The sequence below is a fragment of the Misgurnus anguillicaudatus genome, chromosome 5 (assembly GCF_027580225.2).
Source record: "Misgurnus anguillicaudatus chromosome 5, ASM2758022v2, whole genome shotgun sequence".
Taxonomy (NCBI): domain Eukaryota; kingdom Metazoa; phylum Chordata; class Actinopteri; order Cypriniformes; family Cobitidae; genus Misgurnus; species Misgurnus anguillicaudatus.
The window spans coordinates 25713928-25741538 of NC_073341.2; the positions used below are offsets into that span (position 1 = coordinate 25713928).

General features: G+C 37.2%; 3 protein-coding genes across 5 annotated transcripts in view; 1 reads left to right on the top strand and 2 right to left on the bottom strand.

The window, feature by feature from the left end:
• cacna1sb (calcium channel, voltage-dependent, L type, alpha 1S subunit, b) overlaps positions 1-15232 on the bottom strand; it is a 30974-nt gene extending 15742 nt beyond the window's left edge. Inside the window, exons 1-17 of the mRNA XM_073867826.1 lie at positions 15027-15232; positions 12336-12446; positions 8733-8867; positions 7799-7933; positions 7406-7557; positions 7078-7283; positions 5455-5558; positions 5127-5266; positions 4961-5039; positions 4470-4630; positions 4142-4370; positions 3244-3448; positions 3051-3171; positions 2801-2915; positions 2621-2717; positions 848-917; positions 278-410 (exon numbers count right to left, since the gene is read on the bottom strand). Of these exons, the coding sequence (XP_073723927.1) occupies positions 278-410; positions 848-917; positions 2621-2717; positions 2801-2915; positions 3051-3171; positions 3244-3448; positions 4142-4370; positions 4470-4630; positions 4961-5039; positions 5127-5266; positions 5455-5558; positions 7078-7283; positions 7406-7557; positions 7799-7933; positions 8733-8867; positions 12336-12446; positions 15027-15232 (2399 nt within the window). The remainder of the gene's footprint in view (positions 1-277; positions 411-847; positions 918-2620; positions 2718-2800; positions 2916-3050; positions 3172-3243; positions 3449-4141; positions 4371-4469; positions 4631-4960; positions 5040-5126; positions 5267-5454; positions 5559-7077; positions 7284-7405; positions 7558-7798; positions 7934-8732; positions 8868-12335; positions 12447-15026) is intronic.
• Positions 15233-15888: 656 nt separating this feature from the next.
• tmem9 (transmembrane protein 9) lies at positions 15889-19340 on the bottom strand. Of its 3 annotated transcripts, none has more exons than XM_055167481.2 (6): positions 19216-19340; positions 18696-18796; positions 18519-18610; positions 18291-18399; positions 17476-17607; positions 15889-17027 (listed from the first exon to the last, which is right to left on the bottom strand). In XM_055167481.2, exons 2-6 carry the CDS (start codon positions 18789-18791, stop codon positions 16887-16889), a joined length of 570 nt encoding a protein of 189 aa, XP_055023456.1. In that variant the 5' UTR covers positions 18792-18796; positions 19216-19340; the 3' UTR covers positions 15889-16886. The 3 variants fall into 3 exon arrangements, with proteins under 3 accessions (XP_055023456.1, XP_055023457.1, XP_055023458.1); XM_055167482.2 differs by lacking the exon at positions 19216-19340 and adding an exon at positions 19074-19206; XM_055167483.2 differs by lacking the exon at positions 19216-19340 and adding an exon at positions 19036-19062.
• A 232-nt stretch (positions 19341-19572) lies between these two features.
• On the top strand, positions 19573-27582 carry suv39h1b (SUV39H1 histone lysine methyltransferase b). Its single transcript, XM_073867827.1, has 6 exons — positions 19573-19721; positions 20710-20885; positions 21131-21784; positions 22102-22241; positions 26208-26340; positions 26730-27582. Exons 1-6 carry the CDS (start codon positions 19703-19705, stop codon positions 26865-26867), a joined length of 1260 nt encoding a protein of 419 aa, XP_073723928.1. The 5' UTR covers positions 19573-19702; the 3' UTR covers positions 26868-27582.
• The last annotated feature ends 29 nt before the right edge of the window (positions 27583-27611 follow it).

The window sequence follows — 27611 nt, forward strand, 5'->3', positions numbered from 1 at the left end:
TTACATTGAAATTTTCAACAATATTGACTTTTGATTGCACTTTGTAAGCTTATTGTTACTTGTTGAGATCTCTACTAAAACTAATAGAAACATTTGGGAGAAGTATCTGAGATGCAGGACGTTGAAGCAAAAGTTTCCGTTTGCTCTTTATTTAATATAATTAAAGAGCTCTAATCTGTATTATTCAAAAGTGTGTTTTTGTCAAATTTTGATTATTACCAAACACATGCGTTACTTGGACATTCTTGTGCAAAAATGGTCAAGCAAGAATCCTCACTTATTCTGTGGGCCAAAAATGAAAAAGGAGCTGGCATCAGGCATGGGCACCACTGTCTCCTTGAGCTGCAGGTCAGCCATGGGTCTGGGTCTGGGACTGCTGGGAATCTCTGGTTCCTCTTCCTCATCATCACCTGAGCAGGAGAAAAAGGTATGAGCAGAATTACACAATCACTGACACTTCAAACAAATCTTGTCCATATAAAATCTTGTGTGAAATAAGCAGTTCACTGATTCAGAATAAATCACTGATACACGAGCGCTCATCAGCAGGAACAAATGATTTGTGAATAACGCAGAATATAAAAGCTATTTATGTTGTAATGAATTTTACACGACTGAAGAACCAAATGAAAATAGCCAGCACAGTGGTTTGAAGTGTGCTCCATAAATGAGCTTGTAGACTGGAGCTAAGAATAAGTTTAACTTATAATAGATCTTCGTTCTCAGAACTTCAGCCTTTCCGTGTTTAGATCTGTACTGCCTGAGACAGCATTTTATGAATTGCTTTATATGAATGTATGAATAAGATCATATTTAAACCCATTTGTGTTAATTCTTTGAGCCTCACCTGGAAAGTCTGCGGGAGGGAAGGGGTCCTTCACTTCATTCACATTTGATTCAAACTCATCGATCTTGAGCTGAGGCACATAAATAAATCCTGTTTAATTTGCTGATATCACTTAGTAAACAACGACACTAGTTCATCCAAGTTTAAACATTTTCTCATGATTTGCTCATGCCGTACCAGATGACTTTTTTTCAGCTGAACACAAATAACTTTACATTAAAATAAGGTCATGTTATATTATCGATTCTGTATACTATCGATTCTGTCTTTATCGATTGATGATTGGTTCTTTTAACTGGAAGGCAGAACTTCATATTGAGCATTGCACTGTTCCCCATAGAGGTTCGGAAGTCACGTCACCCATTCTGTTTATGCCACCATATTGGCAGACAAGGACAGCCAGGAGCGAATATGAAATGAATGGCGTCATGGCAAAAGAGTTCACTGCACACTTTAATTCAAAAGATATAGATATGTACATCCAAAACTTAATAGATGAAACATAACCCTACTGAAAAATCCATCTAAGACCAGCATAAGCTGGTGAGCTGGTTTTAGCTGGTCTCCCAGCTTGGTTTAAGCTGGTATTGCTGGTGTAACAAGCTGGTCTAGCTGTGTTTTGGTCACTTTTTAAAGGCGGAGTCCACGATGTTTGAAAGCCAATGTTGATATTTGAAATCACCTAAACAAACACGCCCCTACCCCAATAGAATCTGGACCTTCTGTTGATAGACCCACCCCACACATACGCAACCCGGCAAGGATGTCGGTTAGTAGGCACGCTCCTTACTGCTGATTGGCTATAAGTGTGTATTGGTAGTCTGCTTGCATTTTTGTAAAGAAACTTTGTTAGAGATCAGATTCAGAATGATTATCAAAACACAGTTTAAAATTAATTAAATTAGTTTTTGCTTCATTTTTTTTTACAAATTGCGTAAGATCTAGTGCCATCTAGTGGATAATAGCGGAATTCCAGATTAGCGTAAAAACTTGCCAGGAAAGCGTCATTGACATAGAAATGTTTTCTCTTAAAGGGGACATATCATGAAAATCTGACTTTTTCCATGTTTAAGTGCTATAATTGGGTCCCTAGTGCTTCTATCAACCCAGAAAATGTGAAAAGATCAACCCAGTAACTTAGTTTTGGTAAACCACTCTCAGCAAACATGTGAAAAATAGGTAATTGAAATTTGGCTCCCCCTGTGATGTCAGAAGGGGAAAATACCACCCTTTAATCTGCACTATCCAACCAAAGCACTGCCATTTAGTACAGAGATCAACTCATTTGCATGCACGTGGCAATCTTAACATGCTATAATTTATCTATATGGTATTTTGAGCTAAAACTTCACATACATACTCTGGGGACCCCAAGGGCTTATTTGACATCTTAAAAAGTCTTGTGAAATGTCCCCATTAATTGACAAGATAACTTGTCAATGGCGGAGAAAGAGTTAAACATAAAACCCTTATACAACAACATGCTGAAATAGTAAGGTTTGTAAGGTATAAACAGTCTGGTTTAAAATGATTGTTCAACCACTAACAATACCAATGCTACAGCACTCAAGCTCTCTACAATTGCCTGCCAAGAGGGCGGGGTTTAGGCTTCGTGATGTCAACAGCAGGATCTCTACAGCAGTGCTCAATCTTGTTATATATTCAATACATTGCTATTTGTTCGTGTTCAGCTAAAGAAAGTCATATTCATCTGGAATGGCATGAGGGTGCATACATTTTTATATTTAGATGAACTATTCAAGGTGTGTTTACTTTAGCTGTAGTGGGCATCCCCTCAGCTTTTGACCTGGACTCCATCAGTCTCTTGGCCATCAGGAGTTTCTCTTCCTCACTCTTCTCTGGCATTGATCTCATAAGACAGTTGCATATCTTTTCTATAACAAATGTTGGCAACACTGAAATGAAACAATACAGAAATACTTAATGTATGACCTCATAAGCTTTCTTCTGGCTTTCTCTTCTGCTTTCTCCTTCTGTGCTTCTGTCAGACTCTCGGCTTCAGCAAGATTGTCCACAGCGATGGCCAAGAACACATTCAAAAGAACAACTGACGACACCAAGCTAAGGAAATAAACCACTATCACAACAACATATCATCACTGGACCTAAAAAAACACTTCCAACAGCAACAGTAAGTGTTACCACATGTAGTGAAATGCAAGCACTTCTATGCAAAGGATACAGTTTCCACAGAAATAGAGGATTATGAAATAAATGCTGACAAGAATTCCCGGGGACGCCGGTCCACCATGAGCCATGATTCCATTATACATGATTGTGTCCCACTCTTCTCCAGTTAAAACCTAATAACAAAGACAAACCGGTGTAATTTTCATTTTAAACAAGCTGCAAAATCAGGTTTCACCACAATATACCTGGAAAACACTTATAAGGGCCTGTGGAAAGTTGTCAAAGTTGCTACGCTGAATCTCTCTGTCTGGAAAGTTGAATTTTCCACCAAAGACCTGCATGCCGAGGAGGGCGAAGATGACAATGAAGAGGAAGAGGAGCAGAAGCAGTGAGGCGATGGAACGGATTGAGTTGACCAAAGATGCAATCAGGTTATTAAGAGACGTCCAGTATCTAAAGACCAATGAGAGGAAATACACATCTTGATAGAGGATACAGTTAGAAAATAATGGGGAAAAAACATGTTCGTCCATATTTGTGAACACTCTGAATTATGACTGTATTGATGATGATAAGAAACCATATTCTTAACTAGACGATATTATATTTATGTGGTTATCGATACTGTGAATTCTTTGTTGCATGTGTGCTATAAAGTGGGTGATTTATCTGAAAGACAACATAACTTGTCATAAATCTGTTATAAACATGACATAGCAGATTAAAGATCAACCTTAAGAAACTATCTAGCTTTATAGCTTCAATATGTGCACTGTAGTTGAGGTCAAGAAAAATATTAATGAAGCTGTTATAAAACACCTTGTTCCCCCATTCAGGTAGATAGTACTTTAATCTTGCATGACTGAAATATCTGCCTAAAGGCGTTGCAAACATGGCTGCCGAGTGACGTGACTTCCCTAGAGGGGAAAAAGCTTAATAGGATAGTTCACCCAAAAAAGGAAAATCTGTCATCATTTAATCACTCTTATGTTTTTACAAACCTGTAAAAATGTCTTTGAATATTTTAAATCTTTATAACCAAACCGATCAAAGCCTTGTTGATTTCCATAGTATTGCTTTTTCCTACTTTGGAAGTCAATGGGGCTTCTGATTGGGTGAACTATCCCTTTAAATAAGTCAACATATCTCGTGAGCTTAAACAAGCGCAGAAGTCGTATGCATCTCATCACAGAGATCCCCAATGGTGTCATGATGCCTGATGCGACCAGCATTATCTCAAAAATGCCGATCGAGACCACTAAGCAGTCGAATCGGTTGAAGACCGACATGAAGTAAGATCTCGGGCCAAATGCATACAGCTTCAAAATCATCTCAATTGTGAAAAAGCTGAGCAGGATTACATTGGAAACATCTGCAACCAAGAGACAACAATGACTTTGTTTGCTCTGCATTTGGAATTCTAGACACCAAAAAACTTTTAACAAGGTATCTGATGCGTTATGAAACAGACCTTGAAAATGTGTTAGGGACGCCGTCTGATGATGATGCTCAGTAGCAATAACCAGTGTGTTGAGTAACACAACGACGATAACCCACCAGCCAAAGTATTTAGATTTCACCAAAGCATGACACTTCCTCCGTAAAACAATGTTCCAGCGACGAGCGAGTCGGCTGTGGATTACAGAGCAAACGTTGGATTGCAGTTTTATGCATGAAGTATACATTTTTTATGGGTGATGGGGTGATGGCATTACACTGATGAAAATAAAGGGTGCACATAAAGGAACATTTTTGGTTCCCCAAAGAACCATTAAGTTAATCTATGGCATATTTTAACACCTTTATTTTTAGTAGTGTAGGCCAGTGGTTCTCAAACGTTGTGTTTACATTTTAGAACAAATTTGTTATAAAAAAAATTTGGGGGGCCGCGAAGGAATGCACCATATACAAGGGGGGCCGCACGCTAAAAAAGTTTGAGAACCACTGGTGAAGGCTACTTACTAGAAATAGACCACCCGGTTGAGTCCCGCCATCTGGAATAGGCTGTCTGTCTCTGAATCTTCTCTTCTAGGAAGAAGTGCTGGAAAGTAAATAAAAAAACTTTAACATACTGTTATGCTTTTCACATTTTAATAAAACTCATACAGACAGACAGAATGTCTGTTACCTGCCAAATCTTCATCTATAACTTCAGCTTGAGTGATCCATTCAATGTAGCCTTTCAGATCCTCATCCATTTGTTGACACTCTCGTAGCTTCTGGTACTCTCCTCGTGAGCGAGACTTCTCCCTCTCCTTAGTAAACTCCCTAAAACAGGATGAACAAATCTCTGTTAGGACACAAAGCAGGTCTATTAGGAGCAAGTGTGTTGCATAATCTGAGTTGCTGGCTTAAACAGACTACATGAAAAAAACATAAACCATTTCAGTAATTATTCAATCAGCTTTTTTATTTATTTTTGACTGATTGATTTTGCAAGAAAACTATACTAGTACCCGCTCAGAACTCCAAGGACCAGATTGAGAATGAAAAAGGACCCCAGGAGGATTAGTGTCAAGAAGTAGATCCAAGGCCAGCTATTTCCCAGTGCATCATTAACCTGAAAAATCAACCTGTCATTATATATCATTGACAAACATGTCTGACATAAAGATTAGGGTTAGAGAGTCTTAGAAATGCTTTCCTTAAAGGGATAGTTCACCCAAAAATGAAAATAATGTCATTAATGACTCACCCTCATGTCGTTCCAAACTCGTAAGACCTCCGTTCATTTTCAGAACACAGTTTGAGATGTTTTATATTTAGTCCGAGAGCTTGTTGAGCCTTCATTGAAAATCTATGTAAGGTATACTGTCCATGTCCAGAAAAGTCATAAGAACATCATCAATGTAGTCCATGTGACATCAGTGGGTCAGTTAGAATCTGTTGAAGCATCGAAAATACATTTTGGTCCATTTGGCATACGATGTGGCATACGATGTGGCTTATGTGTTATCTCGTGCGCCTCACGAGTTTTTTTTTGTTTTGTTTTTTGTGCGCCCGAGCTTCGTTTACAGTCTGAGGGAGACGCACGCTGTAAGTTTGAAAAATAAAATTGCAAATATGTCTGAGGATAACACGTCATCCGCGTCACTGCAGTCACCTGACTTTAATTTCGCCATGCACTTCACAACAGACGCGGAAGAGAAGACAAAGCTGAATAAAGTCGTAATTTTTGTTATTTTTAGACCAAAAAGTATTTTCGATGCTTCAACACATTCTAACTGACCCACTGATGTCACATTGACTACTTTGATGACCTTTCTGGACATGGACAGTATACCATAAATAGATTTTCAATGAAGGGTCATTACGCTCACTGACTAAATATAAAACATCTCAAACTGTGTTCTGAAGATGAACGGAGGTCTTACGAATTTGGAACGACATGACGGTGAGTCATTAATGGCTTTATTTTAATTTTTGGGTGAACTATCCCTTTAAGCTTAGCTGGAAGAGCAGGGACCAAGTAAAAGTAGTGGGGGTTTTTTTCAATAAAATGCACAAATTACTGTAAATTGCTGTAAATTGTTTTCAGTCTAGTTACTATGGGATAGTTAACCCAAAAACATTGTCATTATTTACTCACTCATGTCGTTTGAACCACCAATGTCTTTCTTTGTTCTCCAGGACCCAAACGTAGATCTTTAAAAAGTGTTGTTTTGGGTTTTCTAGTATCTGCGGGAGTGGATGGTGACCAAGATGGTCACCCTCCACTCCCATACGCTTAAGAAAATTAACCATGATTTTAAAAAACATGGTTACACTTTTACCACAAAAAACATGGTTAATTTTCGTAAGAGTATAACCAAAACATTTATTTGTTTTAAAAACGTCTGGGTCCTTTTAAAGCTTGAAGACCCCAAAACAACATTTTTTTAAAATCTGCATATGGTTTCTGAAGGTCAAAGAAAGACATTGGGGGATCAAACTGCATGAGAGTGAGTAAATAATAAAAGTTCTAATTTTTCCCTTTTAAGTATAGAGTCCCATTACAATTTCCTCATTATGTTGTCTGACCCCTGAACTTTAAAAAAAATTATAAAAAGAGGAGGACCATAATGTCCATAAATAATTACCCAGTAGAGCACCTCGGTCCAGCTCTCTGTTGTGATACACTGAAAGACTGTAAGCATGGCAAAGCCAAAGTTGTCAAAATGGGTGATTCCAAAGTTGGGACCAGGCCAACCTGCCCGACATTCAGTGCCATTGATGGTACAGCGACGCCCGTGTCCAGCCTGGGCACAGGGTGAGGGTTTTTCATTCTCTCTGATAGCGATGATATCTGGAACAGGGGAATTATGGATCTTTAAAGGTTTATTTGCAGCGCTGTATTACTATATTAACACAAAGACAAGGTATTTTGTCAATATTTATTAGATGAGGTTTTAAAAATTTTGAACCCACCAGTGCCCTGGTAGTAACATGTCTTGTGCATTTTACACTTGAACAGCTCCAACCCCATAATGGCATAAATGGTGACCATGAAGAAGACCAGCAGCGCAATGTGAAAGAGAGGCAACATGGATTTCAGAATAGAGCTCATCACCACCTGGAGGCTGGAGAGCAAAAGCAGTTTTATTAGACAATCTCATTGAGTCATAATTTTGATAGCTTAAATGATGGTTAACTTATATATAATATTATAGCTAATAAAGCATGATGTAAGCACATTATAAAATGATATCAATACAGTTATGATAAACAATAATATAATAATATTGATGCAATTTTTAAAACAATGTATATGTTGCCCTAAGGGTTAGGTGAAAATGTTTATTTTTTTAAAGAAGGTTCTTACTGGGAACTCCTGAGACGAGGCGCAGTGGTCGCAACACTCTGAACGCTCTCAGCGCTTTCATGTCAAAACCTCCACCCTTCTCTTTAGGAACTCCTGCTATTGAGTTAATGGTGTCCACAACTAGTGTGAAGAGCCTGTGGAGGTCGAATAAAAGATGCTTTGAATGGACTGTGACTTGGGAACATAAAAGATAAGTTCCCAGATTCCATTGAATGAATTATTAAGGGACAGTACAACCAAAAATTAACATGTCGTCACCATTTTTATCCGCATTTTTTCCCAAACACATATGACTTACATTTTAATTTCACATAATATCTATTTAACATTTCTTAGGGGACAGTCGTGATTCGGGGTAACACGAAGGTCATCAGTTTGATTAATACGGCCGGAAGGATGCAATGAATGGCTGCCCACTGTTCACATATCTCATTGGATGGGTTCAAGGGATAGTTCACCCAAAAATTCTTTCATCATTTACTCGCCCCCATGTTGTTACAAAACTGTATACATGTCTTTGTTCTGATGAACACGAAGTAAGATGTTTTGAGGAATGTTTGTAACCAAGGGATCGTTAACCCTATTCACTTCCACAGTAGGAATAAAGAATACTATGAAAGTGAATGGGGTCCACGAACGGTTTGGTTACAAACATTTCTTAAAAAATCTCCCTTCGTGTTCATCGGAAGAAGCAATTTAGCAAGGTTTGTGACAACACGAGGGTGAGTAAATGCTGACAAAATTTTAGTTTTTGAGTGCACTATCCCTTTAAATGCAGAGATCACATTTCGGGTAGGCTATGGGTTACTGTAACTTCTGATTTAACAGACTATAGACAAAACATCATGTTTGTAACAACATGAGTGAGAGAAAATTCATGGACTGTTACTTCAAGAGATATTTAAAGACTGCTGGCCATCTCATATGTCTTACCCCATAAACACAATGACAAAGTCTAGTATGTTCCAACAGTTTCGTAAATACGCCCCATCATGGAACAGTAATCCATAGGCTATTATCTTTAGAAAGCACTCCAGAGTGAAAATGATCAGAAAGATGTACTCCAGACTCTCCTGCAATAAAATAAAGAAAGCAATGTTACAGTGGAGGTATAGCATATAAAATACCCAGTAGGCTAACAAATAAGTATTTTTGAAAGTTCTAATCACTACAATTAACGCCAACTGTTACTTCCGATGAATTTGACTACATTTATCTGTGTTTTATGAAGCTGTGAAGCTGTTTTGCAACAGTGTCGCCTAAGGTCTTTACACACCGCGACGTTTAACGTCCGCGCTCATCGTTGACGTTAAACCAAACTGGGGTTCGCGAACCCCTGGTGGTTTGCGGGGGAATTGCAGAGGACTCGCGAGTTGATGAAAATAATAAAATATGATTTAAAAAATCATTAAATATAATTAAATAATTGTAACATATAAATCAATACAAAACACTTACTAACAAAAATACATATTTTATATGTTTAATCTGCATGTCCATTACACAACACTGAGAAATTATGCACGATGGACAGATGTTTATACCGATAAAAGAAGAGGAAGGTTCACTAACAGGTAGTAATAATAATAACAATAACTATGTAAAATACCACTTTTTTAAACAGATGAAAAATTTAAACGTGCAATAGTCAAATTAAATTATTGAAATATTTATCAATTCCAGAGTAACTTTATTTAGGTCAAGGAGGCTGACAAAATTTAGCGTTAGATTGTGAATTGCAACAAACAGCTCAGCATGTAGGTGTAACTTATGTAGATAAAAATGTCTCAATCTAAGGTTATAAAAACAATATAGTTCATTATGTAAGGTCTTTATACTGATAATATAGTTATGTACATTATATTGCATTTCTGTCGAGAGATCCTTCTAAAAGTCTGATACTGCACCTTTAAATTTAAATTGATTAATTTAAATATATTTAACTTTTAATATATCAATTCCATATTGTCAAGATTTAATAATTCTGCATTGTACAAATGCATTGGATGTTGCCATGTGTTTTGCTTGCTTTAAAAACAAAGCCAACAGCTGACATCAACTTACAGTAGAAAGTTAACTATTCAAATAACAGAAATTACAACAAATCATTTTCAGCGACTTCCCAAAGAAAATAAATAGAACTCACTTTGCCTTGAATGTTTATCTCTCAGGTTTTAACTCAGTAAAATCACAAAAATACACACCAATTTTAGTGTCACAAAAATATAAAGCTAAATTGCAGGCCAAACGAAACAACTGTCCCCAGATCTATCTGTTATGTAAGGGATCCGCTTCGCGTCGGGTCCTGATCACACTGTCGGGGCTTATTTCCCAATAACTACCGGCTGCCTCTACATTATCCCGCTTATTACACGGCTACTTGCCACATAAGAAAAAAAACTGGACATGAATATGAATTTGAAACATTTTATTGGCATATTTGTTTTAAATTAACATTTTTATCCTTCCGCGAAACTTTGCACAGATGCATAAAATGATCGTAATACCTTATTAAGATCCTCTGCTTCATAGTTGTCTGTCTCCATTTTTTCTCTTTTAGCCAGTCTTTGAGAAGTTTTAATCCCCATTCTGTATTTTTTTGTGTGTTGGCTTCGTAGCTGTCATGCTCTATTTTGTCAAGTTCAGTCTCAGTAAGCTGTCTGTGTCTTGTCGTGGTTGTCGAGTGTTTGTCACAAGATGGCGCCAGACAGACAGTAATCTTTATTGATCTTTATTGGCGCGGAGCGATTTTACTCGTGCAAGTAGTCCGGCTATGCGTTATTATTTTGGAGCGGTTATTATTTGAAAAGAACGAACCTGCAAATGTCTCAACTGACCAATCAGAATCAAGCATTCCAGAGAGCCGTGTAATAAGAGAATCTAATGTGTGTGTTTACACAGCTTCCATATTTCTGTTGATTAATTTGTGCTTCTCATTCTACAGTAGAAATTTCAACCTAATTCTGACCACGTCTACTGAGATCAACTCTCAGCTCTTGTTTCATGACTTAGTATCTGAGGAATGGTCGGCCCACCAGCACAAGTCACTGTAACCAGGGAGGAGCAATGGGGAGTAAATAAATGAGTGCGGCTCAGATTTGTGCCATTTGAAATGTAATAACACCCAGAATATGAGTGCACCCACTAGTGGAAATAGTGTGTGACCTAAATACCTCCAAAAAAGCTTGAGTCATGTTTGTGTAATACAGTAGACATTTCATCACCTTTAAGTGTTCATACAGCCAAGAAACAAAAATACAAATTAATACAGATACAAAACGTTTTGCCACATGCGATCAGCAATAGCAACTTGGCAAAGATCTGTGGCCACATTATAGAGTAATGATCTCATCATTGTGAACTGGACACAGTCACTTCAACAGAATGTGTATTAGAAAAATAATATCCACATGCGTCACTAAAAGTCTAAGTGTATCTTTAAACCCAACACTCATACAATTGGATCTCAGAGATGGATCTAGACCTGCCTGCTGTGCATCTTTCCAGAAACAAAACACAACACCTACTACAAAAACAACTTGCAAACTGTAAATTGCAATCCAGGTATAAAATATATCTTTTTTAAATATAATCACAGATGTAACCCTATATTTAAACGACACAAAATTAAACAATATGTGACCCTGTCTGTGAAATCCAGGATAAAGTCTCATAATCTAAAAGTTTCACTTTAAATTCAATCTTTGACCTTACACTCACTCAATAAAAATATCAAGGTTATATATATTTTTACAGAATATTCTTTACATTATTTCATGTAAATCACAAATAAATTACTTTATATGTGTTTTTACATGCAGGGTCACAAAGAATCAGCAGCAGTCTTTATCAAAGCTCTATGAAAAAGCCAACCAGGCAAAAATGGAAACACACTCATACAGTATCAGTTACAAGTGACGTGCATCCCCTTCATAACCCAAGAGCCAAAGACCTGAGAAGGCAAAACGCTGAATAACACTTTATCTTGGATATGTTTAAGTTTCTCAGGTTCTCTGGAAACAAACCAGGTGGTGTGTAAAACATATCTACCCTTCTAATCTAATTTATCTAGTGCACAACTAACTGGTATGTTTTTATCTTTCTGGGAATCATTTTGAAGTTGATTCTTGGAAATAATGCCGAGTTATTTTCAACCTTACAGTCCAAAAGAGACAAACCCAACCAGTGGGGTTGTAATTCAATACTAAGTTGTAAAATGGGTCAGTATTTCTGACCCATTGTTGGGTTAAATATAAACATTTTCCGGGATTAAGTCAAGTATACACCCGTTTTGACCCAACGCTGGGTTGACAATAACTTGAAAATAGGCTTATTTTGTCTTTAAACTGACTTAACTGCCTTGTAGTATCTTGGGACTTTCTAGACATGGGGAGGACAGACATACTATGCATTTAATAGTCATTTAGAGATAATTCCTTTGACAGCTGACACATTTTCTTCAGGGTTAGGGACATACTGATCATTCTGATGCATCCGTCTATCAACAGTTTCTTTCAATAGAGCTTGAACTTGGATCTCTCCAGTGTTAAGTTGGTGTTGTTGGTGTCCTCTTCGGGCATTGGAAGAAACACAGCCAGAGCTACACAGTTTGCAAAGATGGTTAGCAGGATAATGATTTCAAAAGGCCTGGTGGAAGCTGATCAGGAAAACTTTGGATAAACAAATTATGAGATAGGAGTTGAATGTTTTCCTATATGAGATAGGGCCTACCAACATGAACACTAGCCAATTACTAAAAGCAACATGATCTCACGGAAAGTCGTGTTATAGTCACGCAAAAAATTGTATTAATTTATTTGTGTCCATCCATGGCACGAAATTCAGCTTTTTTGTGCCTTGAGATCGAATGTCTTTTTTGGTGACACACTATAAATATAATTTGTTTTCTCTTTTTTTCCCTATTTTTTAATCATTGTCGCTTGGGGTTGGGGTTAGATTTGGGGTTTGGGTTAGGATGTGCTCCTATGTATTGGTTTTCCCTGCTGAAAAAAACAGCATACCAGCAAGACCAGCATATGTTGTGTTTTGGTGCCGGTTTGCTAGTGAACACCAGCTAAACCAGAATCAGCACCAGCATTTGCACCAGCTAAACCAGCACCAAACCAGCATTAGAACCAGCTAAACCAGCACCAAACCAGCATTAGCACCAGCATCCCATGCTGGTCATACCAGCAAGACCAGCATATATTGTGTTTTGGTGCTGGTATGCTGGTGACCACCAACTAAACCAGCATAGACCAGCATAATTCCCATGCTGGTTTTATGCTGTTTTTTTCAGCAGGGTCTACATGTTTTTCTTCCACTTTTTAAACTATTAAAAACACTTTTTAAACTACTTTTTAAACTATTATAAAGTAGGGTTAGAGTTTGGATATCGGATATGGATGTCTAAAAATTTAATAAAAACTGATTTAACCCCAACCCCAAGTGACAATGGTAAGAAAATTGGGGACGAAAAACAGTGAGAAAACTATACATAAAATGAAACGAAAAGAAAGTTGTGCCACGGACACAAGAGACTATTTATAGAAATTTGTGCGAGTGTCACGAAAAAGACATTTGTGCTCGCGGCACAAAAAAGCAGAATTTCGTGCCAAGGACACAAATACATTAATAAAATTCTGCGTGACTATAACACAACTTTCCAGGAGAGAACTGGCTTTGGTGAGTTAGTGATGTGACACGACTGATTGAAATACAACTGCTTAATATAAAAACACTTATTATTAAATTACTCTTTACTACACTAAGTGGAGTTTGTCTAGGATGACTTGGAACTTCATGCTGTAACAAGTATGCATGGTTGTCATGCAAACATATTTTACAACGTTTTTGTAAAAATGGTGATTCACAGAATTTGTCTCAAATCGTACATTATGTGAGTAAAACAATGACCTGCTCTGTTTGTCAAAGAATTAAAAAAAAGATACCTTTGTCAACGTATGAAGAGCTTAGATGCTTGTAAAAAACAGATTCTGCCAACAAACCAGTATTTCTGAATTGCCTTAGGTGGGGATTAGGCAAATTTAAAGTAAAAGTATTTGAAGAATGTATAATACGTGCCGTAAGCATCTGATTTATATCATTATCTAATTTTGGTGGCATTTAGTGGCTTTTGCATCTGAGCTCCTCATATATTCTGAATTAAAAAATGCAAAATTCAATTTCATTGCAACATTTATGATGACCATTAAAACTGGCAGGTAAGGAAGTTTATTTTGGATCCTGCACTGAAGTCTGATGGGCTGATATGTGGTTTCAAGAGGATTTTAATGTTTTTCTCGGTTTGTTATTAATCTTATTCAAGGCCCCTTGAATGAACTTTCTGTATGCTTGAACGGTTAATTTTTTAGATCATCAGTTAATACTAAATCAGGCCAAATAACTGTACAATACATGCAGCCTGAAATTATTGTGAAATGCTGTGTGCATTTCTGCCACAAGGGGCCTGACTGAGAATTTCCCTGCCAACTCAGCATCATGTCCACTAGTGATCCAACACAACAGCTGTGCACACCCAGAATATTATTGAACTGTTTAAATACACAGACTCCAACATTACACCCCCTGTTCAACTCCCACAAGAAAACAGTTTCTCATGAAGTTCTCTTCTAAATTAACTTCCACTTTTTTTAACTATTCAGGAATTGAAAGTCTCATGCTCATATTATGTAACGCAAACATTTACTCGAAATGGCAGTTTTGTGGCAGAAAGTGATAATAAAAAGGACGCAAACAAACGACCTGCCATTTCTGAAGCGCTGCAAAGTCTCCAACAAACCTTTTAACAATTAGCACTGAGATAAAGTTTTATTAATGTGTGTTTTGTCAGCTGTCTCTAAATAAAATGATGATCATCTCCTTCACCATCCACATGAAGACCTGAGCCAACTGTTTGACTGTGGTGAGTTGTATACATAACAAAAGCTTAACACCTTAATTCACAACTGGCAGCAGAAAGGTTTGCTGAGGAAACAATAAAACAACTGCGGCTTCATTCATAAGACCTGAATATCTATGTATCATTGAGAAATATCTCACTTTTAACCCCAATAACCAATCTTTTACCAAAGATGATAGTTATTCGTCTGAGCTTTGACTGATTTCTTGCTAGATCAACTTATAGATTGATGGTTTTATGACTTGAACAGATCAAAATTAACATTAAACCACAGTCCAACATTATAAAATGAGATTAAAGGATACTTCCATTCAACAATGTTGATGCAGGTCTTGCGAAAAGGGTTTTTGAGCGTGAAGAAGAAGAGAGAACGTGGAGGTCGGGGGTTTCCTCCGGTGGCCTGCATTTTCTTCAGCTTCTCCCTCTGCTTTCTTTTCAGCTCTTCCTCATTCATGATGAACGAGGCCAAAGCTGCTGCCCCACCACCACCACCACCGCCGCCTGACTCCATGCTGAATCCTCTAAACGGAAAATCTTCTCAAATCTCCACAAAACGGAATGGAAGTTCACTTTTTCAATCTATATAAGATTCCAGGTTTAGCAGGCCATTGGTCTCCTTAAGTCCAGGTCAGATCTTTAGTATGGTCCTAAGCCTCACTCCCTCTGTGAGGACGGCACTTGTTGGCCCTGTCCCCTGCTGCAAACTTACACCAGACAAGGAGACATTAGAGGGGCAGGGAGCATTTAGACACAGCTGGTCTTTACTGAGGGATAAATATAGATGGGCAGTCAGTGTCCATTCTTGGGGTTGAGGGGCAGGTGGAGGATAGGGTGGGCGGCTTTAGGGGCAGCATGGGTGAAGAAATGATATACTATAAAAGCGCTTTTATAAAAAAACAGAAAGAGAAATTCTGAAATGAAATTAAATATAAAAAGAATGAAGAAAATTTGGAGGGTGGCATTCAGAAAAGAAGCAACCCAAAATTATGCAATTTTTTGTATAAAACAGTGAAAGTGAGTGTCAACACGATTCAATGCTGGTGTTGTACATAAACATGGTGGTTAGCAAATGGTTTGCTAACTAAATAAATCTTTGAGTATTAACTTGTACAGCAAAAAGCAACAAGAACTTAGAATAATCTGAGAATAATTTGTACTGAAATTGGCAACGTTTTGTATATTTTTATTACAGTGCATGTTTACATAAGCAGAGTTTTTTTTCAGATACAAAATTTTAGATATTCACCGTAAAATACATTGTAATAGCAGCAAAAAGGATTGAAATAAAGATCTAAAATGTCTTCACATTTTATGGTCAATCAATCTTTCTGGAAAGTATCCAAAAAAAAGTTTAAATCACATCAAACGGCAAGCCTGTGGTATAACAACAACTGCAAAGCAATTGACACTCTTACAGGATTATTGTCTGAATAAATACATTTTTAAATTAATACAATGTGACATTTAAAAGATACGTTTGTGACACTCCTATTATTCATACCTATTTATCAATAGGTAAACAATTTAAAAAATAAAATAAAAAAAACATTTATCAGTAATGTGTTAATATATACATTTTCTTGGAAATGCAAAGTGAAACTTTAACAGTGCAATGACAGTCTACACATTAAAAAGCGATACTATTTCAGCTTATCAGCTTAACAGGTCAGTGTTATTAGAATACATTGCATTTTTATGGCAAAATCAATATTTGCTGTGTAATTAAAACAAACAGTGATAACACATTTCTTTAAGTGTTTTGGTCAGAAAATGTGAAGAGGTTGCCAATCCCCCAACTTATGTCCAAGTCAATGGTCGAGCAATTTAAGAGCTATTAACAACTTCTTAACATGTTGCCATGTTTGCAGAAGCTTCAATGTGAAAGCCTTTGATATTATAATACTAAAGAAGCAGGCCCACTGACAAAACATATGCCAAACAAAAACAAATGAGAAGCTCACATGCACAAAACTGTGTCTGATATGTTTTTGTAATATTAGCATTTTTTTTATCTGACTATTAATCGATTCTGCAAAAAAACAGTATCTCTGAATGGCCTGAGGCGGCGTTTAGTGTCTTTTGCATCTGAGCTTCTCAAATTCTAAGATCATCATGCAAGTTTCGTCAGTCAGTGGTCCGCTTCTCCCCAAACCCAGACTGAGAGCTTAGCTGAGCAGCTTGTGGCGGTCAAACACAGTCTTGCGTTGCTCCTGGACTTGTTTTTTCCAGCGCTGCTGAGCTCCCTCTACCCTTTCCAGCACTGTATTCCCACGGCCCTGAGCGCCTTCCACACGAGGCCTTACATCCTGTAGGGGGCGACAGACTGCAAAAATTATACATAAACCCAACCTAAAATTGTTCAACTTTTAAAGTGTTGACCATGGCAAATTAAAGGTATAGTTCACCCAAATACAAATATTCAGTTATAATTTACTCACATTCATGTTTTACTAAACGTGTATGATTTTTTTTTAATTCTGTTGAACACAAAAAGAAGACACTTCGATAAACGATGGCAAGCACACAGTGGATGTTACCCATTGACGTCCACAGTATTTGTTTTTCCTATTATGGAAGGAAATGGGTACCGTCAACTGTGTAGTTACCATCATTCACCAAAATATCCTCTTCCGTGTCCAACAAAATGAACTCATACAGGTTCAGATCAACATGAGGGCAAGTAAATGATGACAGAATTGGGGTGAACTATCCCTTTCAAACAATACAATTTAGGCAAAACATGATGGCACGTGCCTCAGACTCTTCCTCATTATGCAATGGCATGGTATAGGGATCATGTTTGCGGATCAGTGGATCAACTAGAAGCAGGAACAGCATGTACAGCAGAAGTGCTCCAACAACTGACAAGTAAATGATAATGGTCACCTAAAAAACAAAAAAACAGTAATTATCAAAATACATTTTTGTAAGTAATATGTGCATGGTTTATAAGTGTGAGTGGATCCAACTCATAGCTTCTAGTCGAGTCTGGTTTTCTTAAGTATTATTGACACATTATTGTTTGCCGTTTAAACATAATTTTAATAATAATAATATTTCTAAATAACATTCAATATAATGAGTTAAAACGCATTTCTAGTTTTAAGCCTATGAAGGATGTAGGGGTACAGTACACTAGCTCACGGCTGGGCGATATTCACCAAAAAAATCATATATCTGTAATTTTGGGATGGATGGCTATATGCGGTAAATGGCTCATGTGAGATGTCAAAATCACCTTTATATAAACAGAGTATAAAGAAAATAAAATTCAAAGAAAGGATTTTCCTCCCCACATGCAAGCTGCTTTCGTCTGACCTCAGTGTACATTTCTGGTAGAGCTACTGTTGCAAAGAAAGAATGTGATATCAGACCATACCCATATAGATGGTATTGCATCCCATATCCCGCTGGGAAAAATACTAATATATTACCAAAACTTGATATACCGCCCAGCCCTACACTAGCTAAGAGTTTACCAGATTACCAAGAGTGAGTAAGCAGGGTGATTAAAACGAAGGTCATCTTAAGACATGTTTTTACTGGAAAGCAGTAAAGTCACTCAATACCTTGATGGTGTTGCTACTTCGTTCTTCATACTTGCACTCACAAAGTAGACAGTATGCTTCCACATCATGACCAGGAACTGGCATGGGCTCCACTACATGAAGACAGTTACTACAAACCAAGACATTCACAAACAATTATCAGAGATAAATGAGAAATACATAAGGTAGTTCAGTACAGTACTTGCAATTTTCCCAGATCACATACACTGGGTACGTCCACACTCTCACCAGTCTTTCTGGGACACGTTCTTATTGTAGATGTGTCCTTTGATGTTTCTGTAGGGCGGACAGATGCACTTGCAACGCACATCTTCAAAACTCTTGTAATGAAATCACATAAGGTATTTTAACATATTTGGGACTCTACGTTGAAAGTGAGAATTCTTTTTCGGAAAAAACAAGTACCTTGTCTGCATGTGCTTGTGATGTCACCTCTAGGACAACCAAGAAAAGCAGGACGATTGCTGGTGTCCGCAGAGATTGAGGAATGCTGGATAGCATGATGCCTGCAAATAGTTATAATAAGAAGAAGAAGAATGCCAACGGATTCAATAGGTGCTTGGCACCTAATAATAAATAACTACTAGTCAAATAGTAACATGCAACTGAAAATCGCATTACAGCACAATCAAATCAAAGGAAGCAAGACAATTTGCTTTATGTTCTTAAGCGTATTCTTATGTGACCTTAACAAAATGTTTATTGTCAGCTTGCATATTACGCAGCTTTGCTGCATTTAACGTACATTAAGCTCTCTCGTTTCTTCAGTTTGGGCCTTCTTACCTCTCTGTTGAAGCAACTGACTAAATCGTAAAACGTCAAAAGTGTACACGGACTGCTATCGTGTACACGTTAACTTAAATGACATGTATAAGAACGATAAAAGCGCTATAATAAATATCTATCAAATATTTGTTTACATTACCCGTATATTGATGCTTGCTCCCTGTATCCCGGAAGAACTATAAATCCCGCCTTCATATCCGGTAAAAGACACAATAAGAGTCTACAAAAAATAACGTTTTATTAGTAACTTGTAGTTATGGATGATTTAAATATATATTTAATTGGAAGTGTTACCTATTTTTATGATAGAGATATTAATTGTCATGTCCCGTGGTTCACAAATCTAATGAAAACATGATGATAATGTCTACTCGGGTAGAAACAATTTTTTAAAATTATTTTTAATTATTATTATTTTATTATTATTTAATGCAACAAGAACAAGAGGTTTTACGTAGCCACATTATTAAAATTAGAATCTAGGAATTTTTTTATTTATTTAAAAATGACTCCCGGTTTGTCTTGTTAAATACTATCACGGCATTGGCTCTTTGACCCGTCACTCAGACCGTGCCGCATCCAATCATTGAGCAGTTCACTCATATAATTTTGGCGGCGGTCGGAAGATGGCGGAAAATTTGAAAGGTAAGAATATAAAGCGCTAATCGCTCAGAAACAACGGTTTACACAACATATGTTTTCCTTACTACTCGTGCAGATTGTTAAACGATACATTTCATCTGTAAAATCCGGAAAGGAACATTTCATTTTAGAAGAAGTTTTAAGTTGATACAAATAAGGTCGATGTTATGGCTTCCGCGCGCCCATGCACGAACCCATTCAACAAGCGCGTTTTGCAGACAGTATCTTCCTGATTTTCTGTAAATTTACGAAACGCACAAAATAGTGCAAATGGTAAGCACACTTAGTAGTTGACGAAATCATCGTGGTGTTTCAGCAAACTTTCCCGTCTAACGTTACTCAAGTGAGTTTACAAAACTGCGCTTTATCACTCCATCGAAGTAACGTTAGGCACTCGAAATTAACCAGCATGTTGTGAACATGTATGCTTACTTCATAACAGTTAGATTTAAATCTCTTGCTTTACTAGTGACGTAATTTAAATCGTCGATTTGTTATTAATGTAACTTATGTGACTTTTCGAGAACGCCCCATTTATCTGTAACATTTATATATGAAATGTATCTTGCATCGTGTACTGTGTGAGTTACCACATCCTTTTAAGCTGTTTGCTAAAGAACTGCACGATGCATATCTATAAAAAAGTAGATATTAACATTCTTGGGTTCAAGCCCCTCATTGTCCACGTCAATATATTTAACCCCCCCTCACAGTTTCTGCAAAAAAAAAAACAACAACTTAAAGCTTGGCACAGCTTGAAAGATGTAGGTCTATCATTAAAAAAAACAACCACAACGACGTATCTTGAAGTTTAATAGTTTTAATGCTTGCTCAGTCTTAACTAATTTGAAGTCATTTTGAGGCCACCTAGTGTGGGCCCTGGTCTCCTGAGGAACACAAGCCATGAAGCCATTTATGCCGTGCATTTACCATGTGTTTATAATGGACTTAACATCTGCAAATAACAAAAAATAATGTGTTATATTCCAAGGTTGTAGAGTAGCTTGCATTGCTACTCTAGACCAGCTGGAGGCGCTCTGTCGAGAGGAGGGTGTATTGTGCCCCGAGCTCGGCATCAACAGGCAAAATCTCTCTGATTATGAGGTCGAATACCTTTGTGACTACAAAAGAAAAGTCATCACAGATGGGAAGACCCAAACGGTACAGGTGAGGGTACAAACTGCACTGCCTCATGAACCAACAACATATTGATGTGTGGCATATGTAAAACTTAGTGCTTAGCGCATTTGAGTCATATAAATTATTTGGTTGGCATGATTTAACCTAAAGTTAAATGCATGAGAGGTTTAAATGTTTTATTTGTCGATGTTGCCACTTAATTTGCTTGCTAGATCTTTAATTATGCCAAATTGGTTGCATTAATGTTACCATCCTTGTTACTTTGTTTACAGGAGGTATTCCTGGTCAAATGGAAAGGCTATCCTGAATCTTCAAACACATGGGAACCACGAAGGAACCTGAAGTGCACAGATCTGCTCAGTCATTTCTGGACGGATCTAAATGCTGAGATGCAGAAACAAAACAAGCGTGGCATCCCACGACGGCTCGATCCCTCCACCGCATCCTACCTCACCCAGCGGGCAAAACTTCGCCAGACACTTAAACTGTGGGAGGTCCATCTTAACAGCCTAGGCACCCACCAGGGCCATATCTATGTCACGAATCAAGTGGATCTGGAAGGCCCGCCTAAAAACTTCACCTACATTAATGACTATAAAGTTGGCGATGGGATTATGCTGAACGAGGTGTCTGTGGGCTGCGAATGCACAGACTGCCTAAATTGCCCCGTTGAGGGCTGCTGTGCTGGAGCGTCTCAGCACAAGTTTGCTTACAATGAAATCGGCCAGGTGCGCATACGGCCAGGGATGCCCATTTATGAATGCAACAAGCGGTGCCGTTGCGGCCCAGACTGCCCCAACAGGGTGGTGCAGAGGGGCATTCGGTATTCCCTTTGCATTTTTAGGACTGACAATGGCAGGGGCTGGGGGGTAAAAACCATGGAACGCATACGAAAGAACACTTTCGTCATGGAATATGTTGGGGAGGTGAGAAGCATGGGTCGGTTTGAGACATTATTTTAATGTTTTTAAATGTATAACGTAAGTTGTGTGGCATTAATTTTTGATTATTTAAAAAAAAAAGATTGTTGTTTTATTATTAATTATTGTCTTCATTTCAGTGCTGCAGTTCTGTCAGTTTAAGGTTTTGGTGTTATCATATAGACATGTTTTCATAGAGTACTAGATAAAGTTTATCAAGCAACTGACATTTTCAAGCTCAATGTGATTGGCTAATCAGTGTTTTCCAGAAGAGAGTCTGACTTCATGATTGTTTGACGATGTTTTTTTGTAATTTGCTTTAGATCATTACAACAGAGGAGGCAGAACGGAGAGGTACTGTGTATGATAAAGAAGGTGCCACCTACCTCTTTGACCTGGACTATGTGGACGATGAGTATACAGTGGATGCTGCTCACTATGGAAACATCTCTCACTTTGTCAATCACAGCGTAAGTGAACTTGAACAACCTCAGAACTTAATATATCTTATTTTTATTAACAGTAGTTTTGTCTGTATGACTTGATTTGAATTCAATTTCAAACAAATAATGTAAAGGCTTTTGAAGTAACCATATGTTAAACATGGTAGCAGAATATAGGAAGTTCACGAAATGACAGGTAACCATTAACAACATGTATTACTTGATCTTAAAATTGTTAAAATAAGAACATAGGAAGTTTGCATGTAGGCCTGTCACGATAGCTACTTTTCATAGGTTGGTTAATTGCCCCAGAAATAATGGCGATAGTCGATTAGTATTTTTAAGACCATTTTATGTCACTGATTAGATATGGCAATAAAATAGCATGCATAATAATCCAAGAACATCCTTTATAAGAACACAACTTTGATTTTTAAGAATATTTAGATAAAAAAAATATTAATATGAAATTGGAATATAAGAAATAAAAGAATATTCTAAATATTTAAAACAAATAAGTATTATAAAATATGCATTTCAATTTTCAGTAGAGATGCTGGCTTGTTTTCGTCAGGGCTCCAGACTAACTTTTTTCACTAGGAGCACAGTGGCCCCCAACTGAAAATTTTAGGGGCACAACCAGAAAATGTAGGGACGCACACCGTAAATCAACATGCTAACCAAATCTACTAATTTCCACTGTATTACTAATAATTGCTTTAAACATGGATGCAGAAATTACAATAAGCTGTTTCAAATTCAGTGTCACATTTTATTCTGCCCTTTTGAAGATGCAACAAGGTAAACTGACAGCACCATCGCTGTCATGACAGTACAAATAGTAAACAGTGGAAACAGTGGAAGAAAAAGTCTTTATGGGTTACTATAGAGTGTCTGTTAGTTCAAAATGTATATTTAGCTCATCCTACCCAACAGTTATATTAACAGACACTGAAAAGACTGGTTAAGTGCATTAAATGTTAGGCTTTAGTTCTTCAGTTTCACTAGTGTGCTATCTATTAGCCAGTTATTTTTTCAGGTAGGTACAAATTCCTAATAGTTTAAAGCCAGGGCTCCAGACTAACAAAACTGGCAAAAAAAGTAATTGTGAATGAATTTTGTATGACACCAGCATTCTCATGAGTATGTGTACGAGTGTGTGTGTGTGTGTTTGCGTGCATGTGCGCTTGCATCTCATTGATTATTTCATTGCTCATTTCATTGATCATTGACGTGCCCCTTCCACGTTTAATGTATAAAAAAAACAGAGGGTGGGGGAGGCAAATTTACTGGTCGCACATGTGCGACTGGATGTAAAATTCAGTCGCACACATGCGACCATTTGGCCGGAGTCTGGAGCCCTGTTTCGTTAATTTCCTCTCCTCAAGTGAGAGATGCGGGTTGTAACTTAGCACAAAATCCAATTCCAGTCAGATGTATTCTTTCAAACTGTATGTATTTGCAAGAAAAAAAAATCAGCTTGAGGAGCATTCTCTTGGCCTGTCACAAACAAATACTCATGTAGACACTATGGTAATATATCGCCTCTAAAAAAACTACCAACGTCATGTTCACCTATCGTTCGATATAGTCATTATCGCAACAACAGGCCTATTTGCATGTTTTTGCAGGTTAGGTGAACTGAATAATGCCTTTCCCCCAGCATGTGCGGATTAAGTTTTGTATAGATTAAAGGAATATTCCACTTTCTTTAAAAAAATCTCAACAATTTAGTCAACCCCATGTCAATAGGTATGATGACAAAATTTTCAAAAACCCCAAAGCTCAAAATGTATTAAATGACAAGACAGAGCAGACATTCCCATTTACAAAGATATCAGGATTGTTAAAAGTCCTTTGAGGATTAAGAAAGTTATGATATTTTTAATATTAGAAATCAGAGGAAAAAGTTATATATGGATGTCTATGGAATGTGTGTGACCGAATTTACATGTTTTTGCTTATAACCTTCTCATTTGATCAAATATTTGCATTAAATTTTAACAGAAGGTAGAATTTTGTTAGTTCTTTCAAATTAAATCATTCAAATTAAAGGAATAGTCTACTCATTTTCAATATTAAAATATGTTATTACCTTAACTAAGAACTGTTGAATCATCCCTCTATCATCTGTGTGTGTGCACGTAAGCGCTGGAGCGCGCTGTGACGCTACGATAGCATTTAGCTTAGCCCCATTCATTCAATTGTACCATTTAGAGATAAAGTTAGAAGTGACCAAACATATCAACGTTTTTCCTATTTAAGACGAGTAGTTATACGAGCAAGTTTGGTGTTACAAAATAAAACATAGCGCTTTTCTAAGCGGATTTAAAAGAGTAACTATATTTTATGGCGTAATAGCACTTATGGGAGTACTTCGACTCGGCGCAGTAAAACCCTCCCACTCCCATTATGAGAGTGAGAAGGGGAGCGGACTTTTCAGGCGAGTCAAAGTACTCCCAAAAGTGCTATTACGCCATAAAATATAGTTACTCTTTTTAATCCGCTTAGAAAAGCGTTACGTTTTATTTTGTACCACCAAACTTGCTCGTATAACTACTCGTCTTAAATAGGAAAAACGTTGATGTGTTTGGTCACTTCTAACTTTATCTCTAAATGGTACCATTGAATGAATGGGGCTAAGCTAAATGCTATCGTAGCGTCACAGCACGCTCCAGCGCTTACGTGCACACACACAGATGATAGAGGGATGATTCAACAGTTCTTAGTTAAGGTAATAACATATTTTAATATTGAAAATGAGTAGACTATTCCTTTAAATCATGAACATTTACTGTTTTAGTCGGAATGGGCATCAGACTTTAGTTGGAATGGGCATCGGACCCATGGTAACCATGGTTTTAAGACCGATGCCTGCAGTGGCAGGGCTCCAGACTGCCACCAAATGGGAGCATTTTGCCACCAAAATTTGAGAGTGTGCCACTGAATTTTACATCCAGTTGCACATGTGCGACCAGTAAATTTGATCTTTTTTGTGATGTGACTATGAATTTGGCACAGCACATTGTAATTTCTGCATCTATCATTAAAGTATTTATTAGTAATACAGTGGAAATTTGTAGAAATGTGAATATTTGGTTAGCATGTTGATTTATGATGTGTGCCCCTACATTTTCAGGTTGCGCCCCTAAAATTTTCAGTTGGGGGCCACTGTGCTCCTAGTGAAAAAAGTTAGTCTGGAGCCCTGAGTGGACGTTCTGACATGACGTTATCTGGAGTCTATTACCAGAAACGTAATATTCAAATTTCCGCAATTTATTTAAATACAATCTCCTCCATAGATTTAGATTACCATGTTTCAGTATCAAAATAAACGATAAATATTGTGGTCCACCTACCTTTCATTAGTGTCCAGAGTTTAGTGGAAGCACACCGACCGGATGAAAGTGACACAAATTTTCAAACGGTTACTGTGAACTAAAAACACCTCCGGGTTGAAAGCTCAAAATAATATCGCGTAATATCATTGCACCTCCTGCAGCCATGTTACGGCAGCAAAGTCCTTGATTATTACGCCAGAATGAGAGTATAGTTCCTAGCCATATCTGCCTGGAAAATCGCAATCCTGGTCCTGGAGCCCCACTGCTCTGCACATTTTGTATGTCTCTCTTATCTGATGGACAATGAGATCTCTGCTAATGAGCTGATGATTTGAATCAGCTGTGTTAAACAAGGGAGACATACAAAATGTGCAGAGCAGTGGGGCACCAGGATTGAGAACCACTCGTCTAATCAGAATCAATGGATTTAGCTCTAGGGAAGCTGAAAAATGAGCATATTTTCAAAAAAAGTGGAGTGTCCCTTAAACAGATCTTTCATGAAAATACCCATAGATGATGAACTAGTGTTAAAAATAAATAGATAAGAACATGAGATGTTGTCTGATAAGTTTATATTTTCTGTAACGAAAGTAAAGGGTTGTCATAAGCAAAGAAAGTCACTGAAGTATTTTCTCCTTTGTCTCCTCACAGCTGTGACCCCAATCTTCAGGTCTACAATGTGTTTATTGATAACCTTGATGAACGGCTGCCACGCATAGCATTCTTTGCTACACGTGGCATAAAGGCAGGAGAGGAGCTCACCTTTGACTACAAAATGACGGGTAAGTGTGTATTTAAAAGGTTGCAGCCAAACATTAAAACTTAATAAATATTTCACCCAGAAATGTAAGTAATTTATTCATTAACAAGACATTCCTTTCCTTATTTCTTCCATGGAACATAGAATAAGTTTAAAGAATATTAATGCTGTTCTTGTCTATACAAAGCAAACAAAAGTGACACTATAACAAAGTGACAATATAAAATTGTGCTCTCCTTCTGTCATGTCTTCTCAGACCATGTTATTAAGTGCTTTGTGTGAGTAACATGTAAAACTAGGTTGCCATTCACTAAAATTCATGATTTTTTTGTGACTTTGCAATTGCAGTTTTGTTAGGCCACAATCAGTTATATTTAAGAAAAACTCATTCTTTGTTTTAATTTTCTACGGTTGATCCAGTAGATGCCGAAAGCACAAAGATGGATTCTAATTTCAGTCTGACAGGACTTCCAGGTTCGCCTAAGAAACGTACGCGAATGGAGTGCAAATGCGGGGTTGAAACATGTCGAAAATACCTTTTTTAAGAGAAAGTTCGTGCTAAAGAGATCATGTGTGAATGTGATGAAAACATTTACAGAATTTAAACTGTTTTAGGATTTCAAAATGCCTTATTGAATTTTATGCCTTTGTTTTTATATTTCCCCAAGATCAAACTTGACTTTTCACTCCGAATCGTCCACTGTATTGCTCATTCGGATTTCCATTCTAAAACGTTTTATGACAACTGACTTTTTATTCTATATTAATTATTAATTTTAGTCATAATTAGCCTAATGAGTAAATAAGAACACAAAGGGAGCATTATTTCAATTGTACGGCAGCTGTGTTAAATTTTTTTAAATAATCAAAATGATCATAAATGTTTTAACTGTTTGAATAGAAGGTTCGGTTCTTTTTATGCTCTCAAAAACTTGTGTAATTTTTCAGCCATGTTTTTACCAAATATCTTAATTAGGTGTCTGACCTATAAATATGAATAATTTAAAATGTCTTTTACTTGCAGCATTTTGTGTTGCTTGTCATGAAATCTCCACATGGGGGCAAAATTGTGCTGTTTGTTAGATAGGTGGATCTATGAAGTTGGTTCCCCTTAAACATACGCAATGTTCTGTTTCGTGTATATATTGTAACTATCCATTTGTCAAAATATATTCATTTTACTGTCAAACTGGTCTTTCAGTAACTGTGTATAATGAATTAATGTACACTCTCAGAAATAAAGGTACATGAAGGTACAAAAGTTGTCACTGGGGCGGTACATTTTCAAA

Excerpts from the sequence above, each read along its gene's own strand:
- tmem9 (XM_055167481.2), bottom strand. The coding sequence starts at position 18,791 with ATGCTATCCAGCATTCCTCAATCTCTGCGGACACCAGCAATCGTCCTG. Across the intron at positions 18,400-18,518 it reads AACGTGTCCCAGAAAGACTG|TAACTGTCTTCATGTAGTGG; the intron begins GTGAGAGTGTGG and ends CTTGGTTTGTAG. Across the intron at positions 17,028-17,475 it reads ATAATGAGGAAGAGTCTGAG|GATGTAAGGCCTCGTGTGGA; the intron begins GCACGTGCCATC and ends CGCCCCCTACAG.
- suv39h1b (XM_073867827.1), top strand. Across the intron at positions 21,785-22,101 it reads TCATGGAATATGTTGGGGAG|ATCATTACAACAGAGGAGGC; the intron begins GTGAGAAGCATG and ends AATTTGCTTTAG. Across the intron at positions 22,242-26,207 it reads AACATCTCTCACTTTGTCAA|TCACAGCTGTGACCCCAATC; the intron begins TCACAGCGTAAG and ends TCCTTTGTCTCC.